At 39.8% G+C, this 25,045-nt stretch overlaps 1 protein-coding gene across 5 annotated transcripts in view; it reads left to right on the top strand.

The window, feature by feature from the left end:
- LOC136863898 (WD repeat-containing protein 89) overlaps positions 1-25,045 on the top strand; it is a 429,002-nt gene that overhangs the window by 43,160 nt on the left and 360,797 nt on the right. For all 5 annotated transcript variants that reach the window (XM_067140308.2, XM_067140306.2, XM_067140305.2 and 2 more), the window contains exon 2: positions 16,719-16,863. In XM_067140308.2, coding sequence (XP_066996409.2) covers positions 16,719-16,863 — 145 coding nt within the window. The remainder of the gene's footprint in view (positions 1-16,718; positions 16,864-25,045) is intronic.

A 25,045-nucleotide genomic window follows, 5' to 3' on the forward strand; every position in this document is an offset into this window, starting at 1 on the left:
GAAAATTAACACCTTAGATAAAGTTCAGTCTCCCTCCAGTAGGGGAGTTTCAACAGGCGCAAAGTTTGAATTAGCGGCGTGGAGGTGTACCGCCCGGTACAGACCTCCCCCCCCAAAAGTCCCTCCAGGGGTGACACATGAAATTTGTTTGAAAACAAGGTCCAAGTTATGATGTTGATATGGAGATTAATTGCAGAAGCATTTATAAAAATTTACTAAATTTGGTTTGATCCAGTAACTGTTGAAGTAATGTCTTTATGTTTGTAGAAGTTGAATTCAGAAGGAAAATTTTAGTTTTTTAAGGTTGATGAAAAATTTACTAAGTCCACCAGATATTGCAGGAAATCCAACAAAAAAGTAGTAATGTTGAACTGGAATGTCCATATAGCTGGATATGTACTTTAAACGTTGATCAGTTTGACGGCCAGACCAGCCGCCGCTGCTTGAGTTCAGAGGAGGCCGCTCGGACCCCTCAAGTACCCTGAGATACCGCTCGCCCGCACTATGAGAGGAGTAGTGGAGTAGAAGCACGCCGCGCCCGCGGCGAACATGCAGGTCGCGGGCCAGTTACAGTTTGTGCGCCGCACATCAGCCTTGGCCGGGAGGAGGACTCCGGCTCGCCGTACACAGGTTGGCCTCACTGGGGAAGGGCGGGCCCGTACCCTGCCTCAGGAGCGGTACGCGCCGCGCTGCTGCGGGGGCACTGAAACATTAAAGCTCGGCGGCAGAATTTTGTTGGACCATCATCTTTTTTGAGGGCACAGGCTTTGTGGAGAGGTTGAGGGGCCAGCGGCGTGCAGATATTCATGGCATTTATAAGCCACTGTGTGTTGTGGAGCAGGAGACGGGAGCGTGGTAATGGCCGTGGCAAGGACAGGATGGCAGTTTAACTGTGCGGGGAAGGTTTACAATAAATAATTACACACAAAGGAAACAGATTCCAAGGGCAGAAGGCCTTAAAAGTGAAACCACTCAAACAAAATATAACCTTCATATTTCTTTCAAAATTATATGAAGCAAGTTAACACAGAATTTACACCGGTTTCACCTGTGACAGGTGAACCCGAAATATCCTCTCGGTGGCTGGATTACTTAATAACAACGTAACCGGCGTAAGGAAATCTAGAATGATACACGGCCCCTGAAATCTGGGGGCCAGCTTGCCCGCGGGAACAAAATTCTTGACCATCACCTGGTCACCTACCTTCAAATGGGTGGGTCTCCGTCCACGATCATATCTTTCCCTAACCTTTTCATGAGACACCTTAAGGTTGGCTTTAGCCTGCTTCCAAAGATCTTTAATGTTATCCGGATCTATTGTCTCAGGTAGAATGTCACTCAGAGACCAGAGGTTAGAGAGCGGCGTGTTGGGAACGAACTTGAACATCAAAGAAGCTGGAGTAAACTTATGAGATTCATGGACCACCGAGTTCAAAGCAAAAGCTAACCAATGCAGGGACGTGTCCCACCTGGAATGATCTTCATGATGATAGGCAATAAGCGCAGACCTGAGATTACGATTAACCCGTTCAGCCAGAGATGGTTGAGGGTAATAAGCAGAAGTTGTCACGTGAGAGATGGACAGGTCAAAGCAGAATTTACGAAATAAATTGGATGTGAAAGCCTTAGCATTATCAGATACAATATATTGACATGGACCAAAAGAAGCAAAAATTGAATTTAGGCCAGTAATGGTGGACTGAGCGGTAGCCAGCTTAGTCAGAAATAACCAGGAAAATCTTGTAAAACCATCTACGCATACAAAGATGAACTTGTTGGCATTTCCCTTTGACTGGGGAAAGGGTCCTACATAATCACTATACAGGCGTTCCATGGGGCGTGACGCTTGATGAGAAGACAAAAGGCCTACCGTGGTGGACATGGTAGGTTTACTAAGCAAACAGGATTTACAAGCCTTTACTAGTTCACGGATTTCACCGTCCATACCCTTCCAGATGAACCTTTCACGAATCTTTTCACGAGTTTTAAAGATTCCAAGATGCCCCCCCAATGGGGTCTCATGATAGTACTTGAAGATCATAGGTACAAGAACAGCTGGAACAACGACTTTCATCATCTTATCATGCCTCGAAGGGCAACATAAAACACCATTCCTCAGTACATAAGGGACGACATGTTCCCCAGAAGAAGGGGTTTCCATTATCGGAGCCAGCGTCGGATCTTCACGTTGGTATTTCTCGATATCCCTAAAGAGCATGGGAGCATCTGTTAAGATGGCATTAACATCAAATAGTATGGGCTCGGGAGGTGATGAACTGTCGACCGGTTCATGGGTCTCAACGTCGTTGGAAAACATACGGCTGAGTCCATCAGCAACAACATTTTCGGTACCTCTGATATGCCTGACATCGAATTGGAAGGCAGAAATACGGATGGCCCAACGGGCTATACGACCAGTACAACGCGGCCTACCTAAGACCCAGCTTAAGGCTTGATTATCTGTCTCCAGGTCGAATTTGACATGTTCCAGATAGAGACGGAATTTTTCTAAGGCAAATAAGACTGCCAACCCTTCGAGCTCATAGATAGAATACTTGGCTTCTTGAGCCGATAGAGTCCTAGATGCATAGGCGATGGGTCGCCTCCCTAGTTCAGTCTCTTGAAGAAGGACTGCAGCTACCGCCGACGACGACGCGTCGGTTTGGACGATGAATTTCTTTGAGAAATCAGGCATAGCAAGGACAGGGGCATTACAGAGAGCTAATTTAAGATCTTCAAAAGCGGCTTGTTGAGAAGGTCCCCACTCGAATTTGATGCCTTTCCTACAAAGAAGGTTCAAGGGCGCCGCTCTATTAGCGAAGTTAGGAATAAACTTCCTGAAGAAATTCACCATTCCAATGAACCTGGCGATACCTTTGATGTCCTTAGGAGGTTTAAAATCACGGATGGCCTGTGTTCTAGAATGATCGACTGCAACACCATCAGGTGAGACAATATGCCCTAGGAATGACATAGAGGGCTTAGCAAAGGCAACCTTGGATAACTTGACAGTTAACCCAGCCTTGCGAAGGCGATTGAGAACTTCTCGCAGATGATCTAGATGTTCTTCAAAGGTCTCCGAAAATACGACGACATCATCCAGGTAGTGATACAAGTACTCAAATTTGATGTCGGAGAAGACCCTATCTAGCAATCTAGTGAGTACAGCTGCTCCCGTGGGGAGCCCGAAAGGCACGCGGTTGTATTCATACAAATTCCAATCCGTGGCAAACGCTGTAAGATGTTTAGACTCTTCTGCTAGGGGAATTTGATTATAGGCCTGATTCAGGTCCAAGATAGTAAAGAACTTGGCCTTACGAAACCATGAAAAGCAAGAATGAAGGTCAGGAAGGGGCACAGATTGTAACACCACCTTCCGATTGAGAGCCCTATAATCAATGACAGGCCTGAAGCCACCTTGGGGTTTCGGGACTAGAAAAATAGGTGAAGAATACGCCGACTTAGAGGGCCGAATAATACCATCCTTCAACATCTGATCGATGATTTCTTTCAGAGCCTTCATTTTAGGTGGAGACAGCCTATATGGTGGAAAACAGACAGGAATCGAATCCGTGACCTCAATTTTGTATTCGATAAGGTCAGTAACACCAAGAGTATCAGAGAACACCTCTGGAAACGACTGACACAACTTACGAATACTATCAGCCTGCTCCTCAGGTAGATGTCTAAGGTCTAACAACATCTCATCCTGGGTAGGCGAAATAGATGAACATGATGCAGAATTACATTTCAATAATGGGATTTTACAATTGGAAGCAAATTTGAATGTGCACGACTTACTCTGAAGATCGAGCACAAGACCAGTGTGAGAAATGAAGTCAGCTCCCAATATGATGGGGCAAGACAAGTGCTTAGCCACAAACAATTTGATTTTCCATGTAAATTTAAAAATACGAATTTTGACATGTAAAGAACCTAGAATTTCTAATGGAGATGAATTAGCCGAAACATATTGGATCGCAGACAAACAATAGTCAGGAAGCTTACAAACAGATTTCAATTTTGCATACCATTCAGCTGAAATAATAGAACAAACACTGCCTGAATCTAATAGAGCTGTTATAGGCTCATTATTTAACTCAATTTTGAGAAAAGGTACGGGTGCGGGGGTATCCGCCGCAATCCTGAGACATTCTTTGGGGCATTCAAAAGATGAAGTTGAAGACTGAACTTTCCCTGAATTTTCGACCTGTTTACCAGGGGCTGAGCCTCGGAAAGATGGATTAGTCGACTCAGCCGAAGCCACTAGTCACTTTTTATTATTGGCATTGGTGGAATTTGCACCAGAAGTTGAGCAGGAGGGGGTGCTATTTGAATTTGGGCAATTCTTGGTGATATGTGAGAAAGCCCCACATTTAAAACAGCCTTGTGAGGAACCAGCTCCATTATTTGCCCTACTAGATTTGATCAATGGACACTTGTTCCGAAGATGGTCAGGCGACCCGCAAGCATAACATTTACGAGGTGTGACTGGTCGGCGAGGTGGAGGCCGAGGATTACTAAAAGAAGGAGGGGGTTCTTTCGCTACACGCAAGGAATCGGCGTATCTAACTCCTTCCGCTGAGACGGCCAATGCTTCAAGTTCAGAGAAGGTTTGTGGGCACGCCGCAAAACACAAATATGACCTATAGGATGGTGAAATGCCTTCCACAATAGCTTGTACAATCTGATCCTCAGGAAAATGAAGAGCAAACACCCTAGTATAGAACTTAATATCTTGGATGAAGTCTGCCAAGTTTTCATCCAAGCGCTGTACACGATAATAGTACTTCTGAATAAGTGAGGACCTTGCCCTAGCCGGGATGAAGTTAGCTAGCAAGTGGGCGTGGAAGTCTTCAATAGATGATTGCTCGGCAATGGCTCTTACTATTTTGTCTGAGAGAATACCAATTGCATAGGGATAGATGATTTGCAAAATCTGACATGGAGAAAGAGAAAAAACAAGGGCATGGTCCTGGAACTCAACTAAAAACCTTAAAAAAGAAATAACTTCACTGGTGGTATTAACAGAAAACTTAGAGATACCTCTGAGCAACATTGCTAATGGATGAGGCAAGCTGCTGAACCCAGGTGACATAGTAGGCAAAGGTTTAAGTGGCAAAGACGTTAATTCAGAACGTACATTATTCAACGAGGTTCGGCGTTCAGACTCGTTGTCCAGTGGGGCAGAGGTTGTTTGAGCTGCAACGGTTTTCCTATTGACGTCTCCCTTAGGAGGCTCTTCCTCACTACCTACATTCACCGTGACGGGTTGATCGATTTTGGGAGGAACTTCCCCAGTTAACAATTGGGTCACCTTACTAGATAATTCAGAAAGATTTTCAAGAACCATACTAGCTTCCTTCCTCTGAACGTCATTCAACTTTAGAGACAACAGATCGTTAACTCTATTTGAAAAATGAAATAGCCTGGCTTGCACACGCTTAATTTGATTAGGAGAAGGATCATTTTCTTCAAAAAACTAACTACAGATGCTAGCTCAGTAGTATTGTCAGTGATCGTGGAAAGAGTCATCAATTTCTTTCTCTCCCAAAGTGGGGATGGAAATGGGCAAATCAAGGGACTCTCTAAGCTTATTTGTATCTACCGCAACCGTGCCTCCAGATTCCACATTTCTAATAGTCAATTCATAGATCAACTCCTCCTTGCGCAAATAGTTAAGATGGAGAACATCGCGAGGGCCGGGCATGATAACAGAACAATTTTGAAAAAGGAAAAAGTAAAAATTCCAGCAAGTGAGAAAATAGTTAGAGTTGTAATCAAAGCAATGTTTAGCCGTCAAAAGGGGCTAAATTGAGACCCATTCAACCACGCTCTGCTACCACTTGTTACCGTGGTTTGGTGGATTAGCAGAGGTGAAAGAAGGTGCGGGGGTGAACGGGCCTCAAAATACGAAATTAAAGTTAAGATAAAATTTAACAAGGTTATATTTTCTCAGCAAAATCAAGAAATAACAATAATGGCAGGTACAGAGTAGCAAGGTAACAAATTACAATTACAGTATTTACAGGATTTGGGCTTCCAGCCCCGAACCCACAATTCTTGAGCAATTAGCCCAGTTTTACCCCAATACAAGTTTCAACAGAGGGGCAGAAAACCCCATTCATGCCCAGGAGCACTTGCTCCAAATTACACAGAAAAGGCTCCTCGAGGCATACAACACTCAATTTTCAAGAAAGAGCCCACTCGCTCTCAAAATTCAAGCCTATAAAGGCCACGCCAAACTCCACCTTCAAGTTGTCCTCTAAGGACATAAACACAGGGGTAAAATACCCAACCTACTGAGGCCTATTAAGTGAGAAACGGTTAATTACATGGCCTCTAAAATACCAATTTGAGAGGAGGCGATCTGCACTCCTAATACATTTTGTTTAAAACCTAATCTGGCTCTAGGCCGCTAATGCAAGGGCTAATCCCATACTAAAGAGGTGACTTTGGAAAGAAACAATTTACATTACGTTAAGGAAGAATCGGTTGTGAAAAATAAGTTCACCTCAAAACAATATGAGTGGGAGCTTGAGAGGGTTAAGCACTCTCTATCCCAATATGTAGCTTAAAAGAGAATAGATACTAAGAGTCTTTACATTTTAGGGAAAAGTTACATGGTGGAAAAGCTTCGGACCCGCCCCGAGAGTTAAACTGCTGAGCTAGCAAGAAAAGAAGTTATTAAACGGCCATTACCTTGTTGTTGAACTGTTGCCCGAAGAAAGAGGCGCTTCCCGCCCCCTGCTTTGTACTTTACACACTGAAAGATGGTACTGAAGTGGCCCAGAGACCCTAAAATCAGCAGTTTATATACTCTCGCGGAAAGTTCGAGGCGTTTTAGGAATGAGAACACCCTCCCACAAAACTTTATTGGCTAGGGTTAAGCAGCATATCCCCGTTGGGGAAGATACACCTGATTGGTCATAAATTAATTAAAGAAATTCGGGATTGGCTAAATACAAAACAAGGGGAAAGAAAGGGGTATACAGCCAACTTAAACAATAACAGAAAGAAATTTAACAAGAAACAAACTTTTGAAATAAAAATTTCTCCAAAAAACAGTTCTTTCACTTCGCACTAGGGTGCACTATTGTAGTTCTTCAGTAGTGTCCTCTAGAAGAGAAAGTTCACACTTCTTACTACAGGTAAAACAAAAATACATCGAAAACGACCCAGTTCAGAAACTTCGAAATTTCCAAGTAGTGACATCTTCTGAGAAACTTGAAAATTAACACCTTAGATAAAGTTCAGACTCCCTCCAGTAGGGGAGTTTCAACAGGCGCAAAGTTTGAATTAGCGGCGTGGAGGTGTACCGCCCGGTACATTTTTTATGAAAGATAATGGTATGTCGTCATTACCCGGAGCATCTGACTTGAGGGAGTAAATTACATGCTTCACATCGTTCGCACCAACTTTTTTGAAAGTGAATTTTACTTGATATACTCGGGAATGAACATTTATGGCGTTAATATCATAATCAGTTAGGTCATCAACTGGTCGATGATGATGATTATTATTACTATTATTATTATCATTATTAGTATAGTTAGCATCATAGTCGTTATTGTCAGTAATATCATTATTAGTGTATGCTGCTTTCGTAAAATGAGAATTTAGATGATCAAGTGGTATACTGGGTGTCTGCATGGTCAGGCTGCGACCTATACCCATCTGATGCAAATCTTTTTAGGAACATTCTAATCAGGTACCTTATTTCTTCTTAAATACTATGTAAATTTAAAATAAATTTAAGTGAATTAAAAACAATGATGGCTGGTTGAATGGGGTAGTGAAATGAGAGGAAGATGATTGTTGCTATGTATTCACTTCGTTTACTCCCTCCAAGGTGGCTGCTATTTGTTTTAAATTGACAAAATGTCTCTTGAATACAGCTAGGCCAGGAACCTTGAAGCTGATTGCTGTTTTGCTATTAATAAAGGAGTTTCCCCAGAAATGAAATAAAATGGGGGATATGCTTTTTTGAAAAAAAACGTGTCTGCACAAGGAGAACTTAGTTTATAAAAAGAATGGTTTCATACCTTGTTGTCAAAATCCACTCCTACTGTAGCCTTGGAGGAGCTACGGCTGAAGCAGCCTTCCGTCTTGTGTAGTAATGATGTGTGTGTTCCAATGCTTGCTTCACCTTTGGGAAGGCAAGGCTGTAAAGTGGGGAGGAGGCGTGTCGTTTACAGTCACGGTTTTGGCTTTAGGAGGGGTAGGGGGAGTAGATATACGAGACGATGGAAGTTCGTCCATTTTCTTTCTCTTAAGGTTTGGTTTCTCAGAACTGACGCGTGCGAGGTGCGAGGTCGATGTTGTGTACTTTCGTCGCAATGACTCTGCGAGGCTCGTGGTTTCCCACGCTGTGAAGCGGATTAGTTACCGAGCACATGTCTTGTTCAATGGATCTCGCAGCTTGTGTGCTACTGTTGGAAGAGGAAGCGGATGATGAGGAGGAAATTATTCTGCGTTGTTTTGGCAGAGAAGGCAGCGATGTCTTTAAAAATAGGAAAACCGAGGGGGTCTACAATATTCTTGTAAAATGCCATTTGACTGACAGTGAAAGTGAATTCAGAAGTTATTTTCAGGTCTCAAGGGACCTTTTTCGAAGGATTTTAAATGTTATCAAAGAAGATATTATGAAGACACTGATTAATAACAGGTGTCAAAAAGCCAGAACCAGTTTTGTATTTCCCCCTTATCTTGATTTTTCTGTAGGTATCTCGGATTGATCGCCACCTCGTTTTGCACCCATTTTCTGGGGAGGAAACAAACATCAATTTAACTAAGCAACTACTACACACAACTTTTAAGATTTACATTTGAAATATATTATACCGTTTTTATTTAATAGTTTTGTGGCACTAACATTCACCACCACTAAATAAACAACTGATAGCTCTTCCTTTTTTGAAGGTACCTGTCCACAGGAGAATCGTTCAGATCACTAGCCTTCCAGTTCAGAAACATGCATAGCTGGATAAGTTGCATTGTTAGGGAGACACTGAGTGCAATTTCCTGCAGGCTGCAGAGTGAGGCCATACCTATGCTCACTGAGGTGGTGTTGAAAGTAGTTTCAAATGGGTTTTTTAACAAGTGGAATCACCCAAACTGTTGTGATGCGATCGATTGCAAACACATACGAGAAAAATGTCCCAACAAGACTGGGTCACTGTATTACAACTATAAAGGATACTTTTCTCAAATCCTGCTCGTTTTGGTAGACCACAACTTCAAATACTTGTTTGTTGATGTTGGTTCATATGGAAACGAAGGCAATGCTGGAATATTCAAATATCTCAGCTGTACAGAATGATAACCGAAAGAACATACCCTTTTCCTCGACCCAGTGCATTACCTGGAACTGACAAAAGTCTCCAACATTCCAATGTTTTGCCACACGTCATTGTTGGTGATGAGGCTTTTAGTTTAACCACTAAAATGATGAGACCTTATCCACAAAAGCATTCGCGGCATCATGAGGAAAAGCGTGTATTCAACTTCAGGCACAACCGGGCTAGGAGAACAACTGAAAACACCTTTGGGATTATGCGTCAGTACTGGAGAGTTTTCTTCACCTCTATAGCAGTATCAATGGAAACTGTTGATGATCTTATGATGTCAGCCTGTATCCTCCACAACCTTCTCCAGAATGAGCGAATTCCCTGCACAAATGAACACTTTATTGTCAATTTGGAATTACCAGAAGACAACATGATTCGTCTGGTAGCTGACAACGGAGGAAATTCTACACATGACGCTTTCATGATAAGAGAACTCTTCAAGCAATACTTTTGTAGCAGGGAGGGAGAATTTGCATGGCAAAGAGAATATGCTAACAGGGTGGAGTGAAAGTTTTTTTCTAATGGACAAACATGGGCGCCTGCAAGGGGGGACTAGGGGGGCTTGCCCCCCCCCCCCCCTGGAATTCTGAAATGGTTGATGTTCAATTGTTTAATATCATACCAGATTATTTCATAAACTAAAGTTATTGACAGTCATCTAGCATCTGTTATAACCAGAAATTTCTGTAAACAATTTAATGTTGCTGATGTTATATTGTTTTTTTTTTATATTCAAGAAAATTATTAATGTCCCCCCTCCCCTGGAAAAAATCCTGCGGGCGCCCATGCGGACAAACATGTGTTTGTTTACCTACAGTTTACTTTTCCTGTTACCCAATTCGCATAATAACGGAATGAACATCGTTATTAAAATAAAACACGTGATTTTATTAAATGAACAACACTGAACTCAAATTTTATAAAATTAAATAAATTGGCATATTTGATATTAAAGGAATGGATTCAATGGTTGATATATCATTTGTAAATCTGTTAATTATTTAATCCTTTGAAACTGAATTCATTATATTTGTTATAAATAACATCATCAATAATAATAATAATACCTTTTTCCGATCAAAACAGGAGTAAGACAGGGAGATGGGCTCTCTCCACTACTCTTCAACTGCGTCCTTGAAAAGGTAATACAGGAATGGTGCAAACAGAAGTCTCTCCTCAAGATTGACCAACCAATCACTCTTGGTAGGGACAAATTAGCAGTAGACTGCCTGGCATTTGCGGACGATCTGGCAATCTTAACTCGTGACGTTTCAACAGCCATAAACCAGATCGAACTCCTGAAAGAAACAGCGGAAAAAGTCGGCCTCCAAATATCGTTTGAAAAAACTGAATACATGACCTGCAGCAAAGAAGCCCCTAAATTCATGGAGACAAAATATGGCAAAATAAAACAGGTCCAGCAATTCAAATATCTCAGTGAAATAATTCAGGAGATTGGAATGGAAACAAAAGCCAATGAAGTTAGATACCAAAAAATGGAAACTGCGTATAGACTCACCCAAAATATCTATAACAAAAAGTGTCTCTCCAAGCATGCAAAACTAAGACACTATAATACAGTTATAAAACCAGAATGCCTCTATGGATCAGAGACACTAATTTTGAACAGGAAAACTGATCTAGAAAATATTCAGAAAAAGGAACGCAAGATCATTAGAAAAATTTTAGGCCCAAAACTCGTAGATGAACAGTACCGCCTTAGAGGGAAACAGGAAATCAAACAATTTTCTAACGTTCACAGCAACATCAGAAAACGCAGATTAAGATTCTTTGGACATATAAAAAGGATGAACCCAGATAGACTTACCAAACAAATAGTTGAATTTTATGAAAACCGAAGTAAAGCCAAAACGGAGACAATAAAATGGATTGGCGAAATTAAAACAGATCTCAAACTGGCAGGAATTACACCTGAAGACATCCAAAGCCGGGTTATCTTCAGAACCAAAGTTCATAAATGGTAAGTTGACCAAAGGGAAAAACCAAAGAAGAAGAACAGAACAACATGGTCTCAAGAGAGAAAAGAAGCACACAGCAAACGAAAAGAAGGAAGTATGGGCACAAAGAAAGGCAAATGCCTGTCTCTAAGTACTTTGCGTAGTCCTAATGGGCTCATCCGCAAAATATAAATAATAATAATAATAATAATAAAAATAATAATAATAATAATAGACACACTACCACAGATCCACAGAGGTAGCTACCACATCAATAAAAAAAACAAAGAATCTCATAAACGGAGGTTCCAAATGACAGTAAATTAACATTAATCGTTTGGTACCTCCGTTTTTGGAGTTTCTATTTTTACGAACTACTTCCTTCTCAAGACCATCGTATAATACATAAAACTAGCAACATTTATTACGTGTTCTATCCAACTTCAGTGATATCATTTTCCATAAGTTGTCTTTCACAACATCGTTTCTGTAGCTCTTGTGTTGTAAGTTATACAACACTGGGTGCATTTGGGTTTCTTCGGTCAGTTCCTCATCCATTTCGTCCGTAAAGCTCATTGTGTTGCTTAAAACAGTGAAAACAAGAACAGAAGCAATGTCGCCTCGCACAAATCTGGCCGGACGAATCAGTGCGAGGTGACGCTGCGAGGTCTCACTGTGAAGTTGCGCAGACTGCGCACCGCGCATCTTGAGAAACCTATGCATAAGCTTGTGTAGTCTGGATTTGTGCGAGGCGGGCCACGCACTCACATGCGTCGGTTCTGAGAAACCAAGCCTTTATTGTCTGTGTTGTTTTTAATGCCTATTATTTCAAGATTTGATAATATCCCTTCGTATAAAGGGTTCCTGTTATCATTCAGGTTATTATCCTGATTGCTTTGTTGTTCTAAATAAATAAATATATATATGTATATATATATATATTCTAATGCATTTAGAAGACTTCCTTTGTTTATTTTACGTAATATTATCAAATCCTGCTCTGTAGTGGTGAATTGATGACTAGTTGTACTCATATGTTGGCCCACCGCTTAAAATTTGTTGTGCCTCTCGGCATTAACATGTTCTAAGTATCTTACCGTAAAACTACGTCCTGTCTGTCCAACATAAGATTTTTCACATTTATGACATTTTAATCTGTAAACCCCTGATTCTGAATGTATGTTTTTCCCTAAGGTATTAACACTGTTGTAATTTAAAAAATTTTGCTTTGTATTAATGCTGGTTGAATATGCGACCTTATAGTTATATTTTCTGAGGAAATTCGTCACTGCATATAAATTAGGACTGTTGAAAGTAAACGTGGCATATTTATCTTTCTTCTTTATTTCGGGTGTTAGATTAGTGTGAAACTTCTGTTTTAACTTTCTAATTATTTTGTTTACCATCTTAGGTCCAAAGCCGTTATATTGCTCTTGTTTATGAATAACGAGCAATTCTTTTTCTCGTTCAGCGTGGGAGAGAGGTATATTAAAAGCTCTATTATGTAACTGTAGTAAGCCGATCTATTTTGTGATTGCGGATGCAATGAGAAATTCTTTATTGTATTAGGAGTAAAAGTGGGTTTTCTATATATCTTAAAAATAAATTCTTTGCTATCCCGTCTTATATTTGTCTAAAAAATGTATAAAATCTTCTTTTTCTTTTTCTATTGTAAACTTTACTCTAAAATCTATTGAATTTAAAATGTTGAAGATATTATTACTGTTGTTCACTCTTTGATCTATTACTACAAAAGTGTAGTCTACAAAGTATATCTATAATTTAAGACCCTCTATTTGACCTATTACTTTGGTATATTCAAGATCTAGATAAATGTGGGCTAAAATGCCAGATGCGGGAGCTCCCATAGCAAGGCATTCCTGTCTGTATATCTTAGTATTAAGTGTTGTCCGTGTTGCCAGCAACTGACCTAATGTGTCGGGCAGCTGATCACGTGGCGATGCAGAGGGAGCAGGAGTTAGTATAATTTTTACTGATTTTGTTATGCTTATTATTCTGGGAGGCTACTTTTGATATTTCTTCTAATAAGATATTGATATTATTGATTGATGAAGTTCATTACGTGCAATTTAGTCAACCAAGCATATAAACAAACTAATACAGCCTTTTAAAACTTGAAGATAAAAATATCTAATATCAACAAAGAGGTACATTTTTAAAACTATGTTTAAATCAAAAACTAGTTGAAAATTTTTAAAAATCATTGCAAAAGAAACCTTGTGCTTCTAAATGGCATCAAACGACACAAGAAAAAACTCCACAAAATTTGGATTAAAAACAGAAATTCCTATATAGAAATAAAACTATGTTAAACTCTACTGAGCTAGTTGGCCGTGCTGTTAGGGGCGCGCAGCTGTGAGCTTGCATTCGGTAGATAGTCGGCAGCCCTGAAGATATGTAAACTATGAACAGCAAAGGTGAAAGATTACAGCCTTGTCTAACCCCTGGAAGTACCCTGAACCAAGAACTCATTCTACCATCAATTCTCACTGAAGCCCAATTGTCAATATAAATGCCTTTGATTGATTTCCAAGGAGACCCTCGCCTGTCAAATGGGAGTGGGACTCTATTACTTCCATAGGTCCGAGGCTTGCTTAAAATGTTCTGAGCTCGGTAAATTCATGAAGCAGGATGCTACCCTACTTGCACATAGTCCAAGTGAGGATCTCTCCTCTAACGGGTTATGGACCACCGGTGAATTGTATAGTCCTAGCCGCCTGAGCACAAGGACGGCCATGACTCAGAACATGTCCGAGTTGCCCACTCCCATTACATAGCAACTGGTATCCCGACTCTCAGGACCACTCACTAGGCCACTCAGCCGTTGCCCTTGGTTCACGAACTAGGACGTGACTACAGTAGCCCACAAACATGAACCATTTTCATTTGTATCTTTCTGAAAAAAAAAAAATATACCTTCAAGGATAATACCTCATTTAAAAATTCCATAGAAGTTTGCAATGCTCCCAAACGTATTAACTGACAACTTTCATATAGTATCAATTCTTTTGATATTACAAATATGTGCTCCAAAATTCTATTTAACGATACAATCAAATTAATTAAATGAAATCTAACACAAAAAGTAAACAAAGATGACAAGACACACAAGAATTTGTCCTTGGTGTTAATGACTTTTCATTTAACAGTAATATAGATCAGCAAAAAGGACTCCCAGTGGGATTTTAGCAGAAGTATGTTCGCCATACTGGGGGACTATGGAATTAAAGGTAGATTATTAACATCAATCAAAGGCATTTATGTTGACAGTTGGGCTTCAGTGAGAATTGATGGTAGAATGAGTTCTTGGTTCAGAGTACTAACAGGGGTTAGACAAGGCTGTAATTTTTCACCTTTGATGTTCGTAGTTTACATGGATCATCTGCTGAAAGATATAAAATGACAGGGAGGGATTCAGTTAGGTGGAGATGTAGTAAGCAGTCTGGCCTATGCTGACGACTTGGTCTTAATAGCAGACTGTGCTGAAAGCCTGCAGTGTAATGTCTTGGAACTTGAAAATAGGTGCAATGAGTATGGTATGAAAATTAGCCTTTCGAAGACTAAATTGATGTCAGTAGGTAAGAAATTCAACAGAATTGAATGTCAGATTGGTGATACAAAGCTAGAAAACAGTACATAAAGTAAACTTCATTACATAAAGTAAACTTCCTTATAAAGCCCGTATTGTCGTGAGTATACGTTGAAGGTTAGGTCAAATGTTCCACCTTTACAATACTAAGATTCTTTATTAACTAAATATTTACATGATTTTTAATTATATCGGGACATGTTTCGTCTACCTTGTAGACATCATCAGCCATAAAAACTTTTGAGAAAAAGCTACAAGGACAAGGACAAAGTAACACATTAAAATAATTCGGATAACCGAATATGTCATTTAAAATGGTGAAGAATTCAGAACTGTTTTGAGCACAGCACTTAAGAATACCGTTGACATTAAAATTAAAATTGTCCACATGGGATGATTCAGTAAAAACTTTGCGTTAAAATTCTTCCTTTTTGTGTGATGTGTTAATATATGATATTCTGTTATGTCGTGAAGACTTGATAATGAATTGCACAATGTTCATTCCAATATGATAATAACGATGTATAAGAAATCCAGCGAGCATATGTTAAAGCCGTCTTATTGGTGTAGTATTGGCATTTCCTGTTGAGAAGTTAGGTGGAAAATTTGAACGTGATGACGTCATGTGGAATGTGCAGTAGACCTAACCTTCAACGTATAAGCTAGAACAGGTCGATAATTTCTAGTATTTAGGTTGTGTGTTCTCCCAGGATGGTAATATAGTAAGTGAGATTGAATCAAGGTGTAGTAAAGCTAATGCAGTGAGCTCGCAGTTGCGATCAACAATATTCTGTAAGAAGGAGGTCGGCTCCGAGACGAAACTATCTTCACATCGGTCTGTTTTCAGACCAACTTATCTTATTCATAAGTTAGAAGTAACAGTAATGAAAGTAGCGAGAATGATTGCTGGTACAAGCAGGTGGGAACAATGGCAGGAAGGGTACTCAGAATGAGGAGATAAAGGCTAATTTAGGAATGAACTCGATGGATGAAGCTGTACGCATAAGCCAGCTTCGGTGGTGGGGTCATGTGAGGCGAATGGAGGAGGATAGGTTACCTAGGAGAATAATGGATTCGGTTATGGAGGGTAAGAGAAGTAAAGGGAAGCCAAGACGATGATGGTTTGACTCAGTTTCTAACGATTTAAAGATAAGAGGTATCAAACTGAATGAGGCCACAGCACTAGTTGCAAATAGAGTATTGTGGCGACATTTAGTTAATTCACAGAGGCTTGCAGACTGAACGCTGAAAGGCATAACAGTCTATGATGATTATGTATGTATGTATGTATGTATGTATGTATGTATGTATGTATGTATGTATGTATGTATGTATGTATGTAATGAAGGCACCCTGCATCTGCACCATAAAGAGCATTGAAAGCTGCACCATATGATGCTATCCATTGTTGTGAACTGTGTAATATACTGCCGGATTCTGCAACGAGTATGAGCAGTCATGAAGAGCATTTTGTTGTTTCATGTTAATATTGAACTACACTTGCTTTTCTCCACTAAGTGCAAAGGGAGATCAACTTGTGAAGAAAGAGTTGGACAATGAAGTTCAGGCTTATATGGCAAATTGACTCCTTTCTCTGCTCTGATCTTCTTTCAGAAATACCACTATAGTGGGATTTCTGCCATCATATGTAGCCATGACTGCCTGTAAATTTTGTCACCATTAGATTTGTCCACACCTGATTATGCATGTAACAAATGAATATGTTTTAATTCTAAAATTCTCTCCTTTTTTTAAATGGTGGTGAAGCTGATATGTTTCATTCTATTTCTTATTCTACAGATATTGATAACGGTGAAGTAGAAAGTAATGATGCAGACACATGCAGTACATCAGAAATTGAATCCCTCTTCAACACCCCGTATACATGTGTCAACGAAGTCAGAACTCCTGCAAAGACATGGATCCTTCATATGAGTGGCAATAAGTAAGTAAATAGATTAACATTGCAAAGGAAGAGTGAAAGAGCTTAACACTGTCACACATATTTCATATTGATAATCAGTATTTTGTTGTAGAGAATGCACTAATGGACATCTGTTCTAAAAATGGTTTTTGCTTATATAGATTCCACAATGCAACATATATTTCTAGAATAAGTGTTCATAATTGCATTTTCTAAGAAGTCATTGTTATAGGAATGAAGTGGAGAGAAGCGTAAGTAAACTTCAGTGTCCTATGGCCTCAAGAGTGGAAAAATTTTGACTAGAAGTAACAAAATGTTGTGGCGCAGTAGAGAGGTATATCAGGCAGTGGGTTTAGAGATGATGACGCGATCAATGAGGAGAGTGTGATATATGATGACCAGATTACTGGAAAAAGCAACAAGAGCAATAAACAGGTATAGTTGATGGCAGACTGTGTTGAAAATTTGTAATCTAATATCCTAGAACAGGAAGCATAGAAGCAAGGAAGGCCATGGTGCTAGTTGCAGAGTGAGGGTTTTTGAGGTAATTCATTCAGGCTGATAATTCGAAATCGGTTAATTAAAAATCCCGCCTGATTCAAAGAAGCTCTCGTTCCCGGAAACATGAGATGCAGTTTTGCAAGTTATTTAAATTGTTTAATTTGAAATACGGATAATTCGTAATTCGAAGTACAATGTCGGCCCCATTACCGAAATTCAGACTTTTAATTCGAAACTGCCTTTACATTTTAAAACAATAGTATGTTACTGAGTAATTTGAACTCGAAATTTATCCACTCCGCTTCATAATAGAACGTGGAGGGGTAACTTTCCGCACTTACACTCACTTCGGTGGGTCTACAGTGCGCTTCATGATTGCTAAGTTGAATGGAATCGGAATTCTTTTGTATTCAACCTTTTAAGGAACGCCGTAATATCACACAACAGGCAGTGTGCGGGGAAACAATCCTCAAACACTGGCGATGTTGACGAAAAAACGTGGCTCATATAATAAATTCGTAGGCACCGAACAATATTGTCATTGCCGGTAAAACTGCATTGCTTTATTTTAATGCGAGCCCAAACGGCCTTATGGTTTTAAAGGAGAAAATGCCAGCCGGGAAATCGTACAAGGGTGAGGGATGGGGGTCATAGTAGTGCGTTGCAATGCACATGGGCGCGAGATACTTTATCCCCTCGTCATAGGAAAGTTCGATAAGCTACAATGTTTTAAGGGCGTCGGGCACTTTCCATGCCAGTACAAAGCATCTAAAAAACGCAAACAGTACAGAAATCCAAAAAGATAATGTATTTGCACAGGGGAACCGGCATAATTTATTCTCGTCTTTGAATTGTGTGATTTTTTTTTTCTTTCGTTGCGTGAGGTTATGTTTGTCGGTGATTTATCCAAGTGCATTATTTGAACATTGTAAATGCACCTTGTTGGATACATTTCGGAAATAGTTTTTCCATGGCATTTGAAAGGTTTAAACTGTGAATCGAGGCAATTGCATGTATTAATGGGTCTTTGTGACGCGGCAAGTGTTTACATTTCTGAAGTACGAGAGAAGTGCCATGGCGGGAAATCGTACAAGGATAGAGTCATAGTAAAGTTCGATTTTAAGGGCATCGGGTACTTTCTGTGTAAATACAGTATAGTAATCCAATTAATAAAGCACTTGCACATGGGAGCCAGCTTAGATTTCTCCTCGTCTTTGAATCGTGCTTTTTTTTTCTTTTCTTTCTTTCTTTCGTTGCGTGAGGTTATGTTTACCAGTGAGAAATCCGAGTGCATTATTTGAATACTGTAAAAGCACCTTGTTGGATACATTATGGAAATAGAGTTCTTTTTTATGACATTTGAAAGGTATAAACTGTGAATCAAGGTTAACTGCATGTAGTAACGGGCCTTAGAACATTTAGTAACACGGCAAGGGTTGGTACTTCTGAATTGCGAATTGGCGGTTAATTCGAAATCACGTAATTCGAAGTCCGATTTTTGAGTCCCAACGACTTCGAATTAATGAGGTTTTACTGTATGGAGTATCTATGTAAGGTATGATGCCTGACTGCGGGTAGTTCATACATAGAGGAGCTGGAATATGCAGTGTGTATGGTATGATGCATGAATCTGATCTAACTGGAGTTAGTTCATTCAGAGAGACTTAAATTACAATACAAAACATAAACAGCATTGCTCTTGTTGTCACTAAAATTATTCCATAAGAAGAGGTGTTAGCGATAAAATGAAACATCAAATTTAGAACACCACAAACACAAAAATCTGCGAAATAAAAACATTTTTATAAATGTTTTCCCTCACCATTAGAGTCATTCTTGTCCACAAGTCCATGAAAATGAAAACCTACAACCTGTTTTCCAGTCATTGACCGGGTCAGGGATGTAATGAATGAAACATACATAGGCTATTATTACAATGGGGTCACCACTCCCAAGGTGATTTGTTAATGAGTGATTAATGCTATGAAATGATAATGGAGAGTGTTGCTGGAATGAAATATGACAGGGAAAACCGGAGTACCCGGAGAAAAACCTGTCCCGCCTCTGCTTTGTCCAGCACAAATCTCGCATGGAGTCACCGGGATTTGAACCACGGTATCCAGCGGTGAGAGGCCGACGCGCTGCCGTCTGAGCCACGGAGGCTCCCACAAGTCCATATTAAAATTTATTTAGTTTATTTACCGGGTTGAACCGTGTTGTTGTTTTCTGTACATTACGTACAGTTTGCCGATGTTTCGAATACATTGCAGTATTCTTTGTCAAGGTGACTGAAATACCCCTACTCGATCCCAGGTAATCAGTCTCCCAGGCAGCAGTCACACTACAAAGAGTGGTTCCTGACCTTGGTCTACATATCCTAGCCTTTCTGGCTGACGTAAGCCCTGCCTGTCTTGTGAGAATTCTGGAAGGTATGTGTCACAGCCGGGTAGTGGGGCTTGCCCGTGCTGTTATGTAATAGGAGGTTTGACCCGTGTGTTAATGTTGTGGTCTGTATGTCTTAATCTATGTATGATAGGCATCCAAGATTTATTGATTTTACATCCTTCTTCTAAATTCATATTGTTCAGATTTTTCTTGATTTCGATAGCCTCACGGATTTTTCTTTTCCAGATTCCAAGGGATAGCTGTTAGGATCTTGGTCTTTTCAAATGATATTCCATGTCTTGTTTCATAGGAATGCTTGGCTACCGCTAAAATATCTGTGTTTTGATTCTTGATGTGATGGATATGTTCTGTTAGGCGGGTGGAGATCAGACATTTTGTTTCACCAACATAGCACTTTCTGCAGCTGCATTCGGTGTGGTATACTCCAGGAGCCTGTAGTTCTATTTTGTCTTTTACTGGCAGTAGATAACGGGCTAGCTTCATGTGTGGTTTATAGATGGTTTTTATGTCGTATTTGTCCAGTATCTTGCCGATTCTGTTTGTAGTGTTCTTAATGTATGGAAGTATCGCTGTTTTCTGGCGGGTCAGTTCTTGTTTCCCGTTGTTTTCACCTATGCGGCCTTTTCTTTGTTTTCTTCTGATTTTCTAAAGACTTGTCAGATGTTATTGAGCGAGTAGCTATTTCTTCTGAGGGTTCTTGTGAGGTGTTCTTTCTCTTCTTCGAGGTGTTCTGCGTCTGATATCGCTCCCGTGAGGCCAGATCACGAACGTGTCATCCACATAACGCAGAAAACATTTCGGTTTCAGGTAGATGTGGCTAAGGCTTGTGTTCGAAGTGTTCCATATATATGTTTACTATTATTGCAGAGCGGGGCGACCCCATCGCGGCCCCTTCTGTCTGTTCGTAGAACTCCCCGTTGAAGTAGAAATAAGTGGCTTTAAGGCATTCTTTAGCTGGTGTTAACAGGTTTTCTGGAAGTATCTGGTCTAATAGCAGAAATGCTTTTTTTTGCTAGTTGCTTTACGTCGCATCGACACAGATAGGTCTTATGGCGACGATAGGACGGGAAAGGGCTAGGAGTGGGAAGGGAGCGGCCATGGCCTTAATTAAGGTACAGCCCCAGCATTTGCCTGGTGTGAAAATGGGAAACCATGGAAAACCATTTTCAAGGCTGCCGACAGTGGGGTTCGAACCTACTATCTCCTGAATACTGGATACTGGCCGCACTTAAAATGCTTCTGTTAGCGGCACCTTGGTGAAAAGTGACGTGACGTCAAAACTTACTGATAAGTCCGTACTTTTGATTGATTGGTGCTTCAGGAGCTGGATGAAATGGGAGTCCTTCACATAGGTTTCAGTGTGTCCTGCATGTGGCTGAAGTAGTCTGGCTAAGGAACGGGCGATATCGTGCGTCAGAGATCCTATAGCGCTCACGATAGGTCGCACGGGATTTATGGGATTTATGGATTTTAGGGAGGCCATGCAATTTACGAGGTATTGGGTCCGAGGGGATCAGCTTCTTCTGTATTTCGGCTGGGATACTGGAATTTTTTGCTAGTATTTGGATTTTGTTCTTAATGTGGTTGGTTGGGTTTCTTATATTCCTGTATGTAGACTCTAATAACATAGGATCAATGAATATCCCAATTTCAGCCTTGTCATATAAATTGTTAAACTGTCCATTGTGTTTACAAATGCCTATGTTTACATATTTTACCACTTAGTTTTTAGAATCATAATTAAGTACAAATTAGTTATATAGTAAATTAACAATGACAGGTCTTAACCTTGAGATAAATTACAAAGGCTGAGGATGCTTGAAACCAAGTGCAACATGTCCCTTTTAATGTAGCGTTGTAGCAGTGTGAACTTCTAACAACACAAAATCAATTGTATTGAAAAGGTGGAATAGAAAAATAAAAAATACAAACTTGTATGCAAATTATATTTATATTAGGTAAAGACAGAATTTTAGTGTGAGATGCCTCTGAAGTAAGTGGAATTAAAAAGAGGTAAGAAATCATCAGAAAAATGAGCCATTATTGATTATTAAAAATGAGGAATTGAAGGTGAATGATTAAATCTGCTGCCATGTGGTATAATGGTAGAGATTCATGTACCATAAAGGGAAAGGAGACTGTACGGTAGTAATGGAATGCTTCAACATATGACTCCTGGAGCAACTTAACTATTTACTGCCCACTTTCAAATTTACAAATCACACTTCACATTCAAAGTCATTCAGTAACATGAAAGCCTAACGAAGTAGGAATGAAACAAAGCAGAGACACACAATGACGGGAGAGTCTGGACGAATGTGCTATTCTTTCAATTGATACTAATTTAATTAATGATTAAACTTTCCAGTGGATTAAATGTACATATAGTAAGGCACTAATACAATAAGGCATAAAATTGATCAAAGACTCAAAGGAGGAACACTTACAAACAGTTTTTACATTTTAAATCCCTCTTAACAATCTTTATACTGAGGTGAGTTATCATTCATTGTTTTTGATAACTGTTCAGTTACATGACATGTTTCGTTCTTGAAAGAACATGACCAGATTCTATCAAATCGCACTCAAAAATATTTATTTCTGTTTAAATTCTTAAGAAGTTGAAATTTGGAACTTATCTGCTCTCCACTCTACCATAGAATGCAAGTCAGTCACGCCCCCCTGAAACGTCATTCTATTTTAATTATGTTGTTTCTGTTACCGTGTGTTTTCTTTTTTAGTTTCAGCATGCTGAAGAGCTGATGGAGTCGTCTCGCTACTGAGACAAGACATTCAGACTCTGTTATGTCTTAGCACCAAGTTGTCTGTCTGTTAAGTCATCAGCCCAGAGGCTGGCTGTATCCTCAAATACCACCACCGAAGGCTATGCAGTTATAGGGAAACCGCAAAAACCTATGGTAGAGCCCAAATGAATCATATTAGGCAAGATCAGGAGTGAGGTAGTTTGCCATTGCTTTCCTCATTGGGCCAGAATGTGCCACTGCAGCACGACTAACTCTATGAGCAACACCTTTCATAACACTCAGATACACTAGTCGTGCTCTGAAAGTCATTTACTCAGCACCGCCCATACCCCAGCAGCTTCCATATTGTCACAGCCATGGAAGAGACTGAGCACCAAGTTAACTGAAATTTACACAATTGGAAGTTTCATTCAGTAGACATTAGTACTGTAATAATAATAATAATAATAATAATAATAATAATAATAATAATAATCATCATCATCATCATCATCTTCATAATTTCCCTTTATCCAGCTGTAGCCGGGTAGGGGCACTTTCTTCAGTCATTCCACCACTCCTCCTCCAACACTGTGTCCCAGTCCACGTTTCTTTCTCTAATACTGCGTTGGATTGTGTCCGTCCATCTCAATCGTGGTCGTGTACGACCTCTCCTTCCTTGGGTTTGCATTTCCATCAACTTATTTGGCAGTCTTTCGTCACTCATTCACTTTATGTGCCCAAACTATCTTAATCAAATTTCTTTCCAGATTTTCTCATTCCTTATTTTCTCTCTTCTACTCTTCTGTATCATACTCCTCAAGAACTTCATTTCGGCTACCTGTATTCGACTCTCATCCTTCTTTGTCAATGCCCAAGTTTCTGCTCAGTAAGTTGTTATGGGTACATAATACATCTTGTACATAGTATCCTTTGTTTCCATTGGCACATCTTTGTCCTATAACATGTTTCTTACACTATGATAGAAACAACTTCCAGCTTGAATCCACTTATTAATCTCAGCATCCAGTCGGGCATTCTCCATTAATTCACTCCCCAGGTATTTGAACGTTTCCACTACTTCGAGGGGCTTGTCTGCAAGTCTAATCTGACCTTTCCCTTCTTTCTCCCCTCTAGTCATAACAAGAGTTTTACTCTTTTCTACACTTATTTTCAATCCACATTCTTCGATCTTCCCATTCACCACATTCAACTGTTCTTGAACCTTCCTGTCGTCTTTTCCCCAAATCACAATATTATCTGCAAATACCATCATGTTCATTTCTCTTCCTTCATATGCTGCTTTTGCTGTTCTCATGATGTCATCCATTACTATTGTTAACAGGATTGGTGATAGAACACTTCCCTGTCTCAGCCCACTAGTTATTTTGAACTAACTTGTCCTGCCAACTTGTGTTTGCATGCAACTACAACGTTCCTTATACGATGCCGTGATCATTTTTATTAATCACTGTCCAATTCCTTTTTGCACCAGACTGTCCCAAACTTTAGTCCTGGGGACACTGTCTTATGCCTTTTCAATGTCAATGAATGTCATCACCATATCATTCCTGTACTTCCATTGCTTTTCTTTTAGTTGTCTCATAATGAAAATGGGCTCTATTGTTGACCTTCCACTTCTGAAACCAAACTGATTTTCCTGTATCTGATTCTCAACCCTCAACCTTATTCTACTCTCCAGTATCCTTTCCATTATCTTAGCATCATTCCTGTACTTCCATTGCTTTTCTTTTAGTTGTCTCATAATGAAAATGGGCTCTATTGTTGACCTTCCACTTCTGAAACCAAACTGATTTTCCTGTATCTGATTCTCAACCCTCAACCTTATTCTACTCTCCAGTATCCTTTCCATTATCTTAGCAACATGGGATATTAAAGTAATTCCCCTGTAGTTCTTCACAACTTTCTTAGCTCCTTTCTTGAAAATTGGAATGATTATTCCTTTTTGCCAATCCTCGGGGACCTCCTTATTCTCCCAGACATTCCTGAGAACCCGATATGTCCACTGCAGGCCTACAGCTCCAACTGCCTTTATCATCTCCACTGAAATTTCATCTGTTCCAGCAGTTTTTCCATTCTTCATCTTTCTTACTGCCATTTCAATTTCATTCATTGTAATTTCTTTATCCATTTCTTCATCAACTAATTGCCTTTCCTGGTCGTCCATTGAATGATTGTCATCCGTTCTTATGTTCAGGAGCTTCTGAAAATCTCTCTCCATCTCTTTCTTATTTCTTCTGGCTTTGTTAATATTATGCCACCTTCATCCTTCACAAATCTGGTGTTTACTTGATCTCTCTTTTTGTTTCTTAAGATACCATACAGTAATTTCTTGCTGCCCTGCATATCATCTCTCAATTTCTGTGTGAATAAGGCCCAGTTTTTCCTCTTTTCTTCCTCCACTACTTTCTTGGCCGAATTCTTTGCCTCCACATATTTTCTACTTTCTTCAGTCTTAGATGTTTTCCATGCTTTCCATGCCTTTTTTGTTTCCTTCACTTTAATCTTTACCCTATGATTCCACCAGTGTG

This window comes from Anabrus simplex, chromosome 2 (genome assembly GCF_040414725.1).
Source record: "Anabrus simplex isolate iqAnaSimp1 chromosome 2, ASM4041472v1, whole genome shotgun sequence".
Taxonomy (NCBI): Eukaryota; Metazoa; Arthropoda; class Insecta; order Orthoptera; family Tettigoniidae; genus Anabrus; species Anabrus simplex.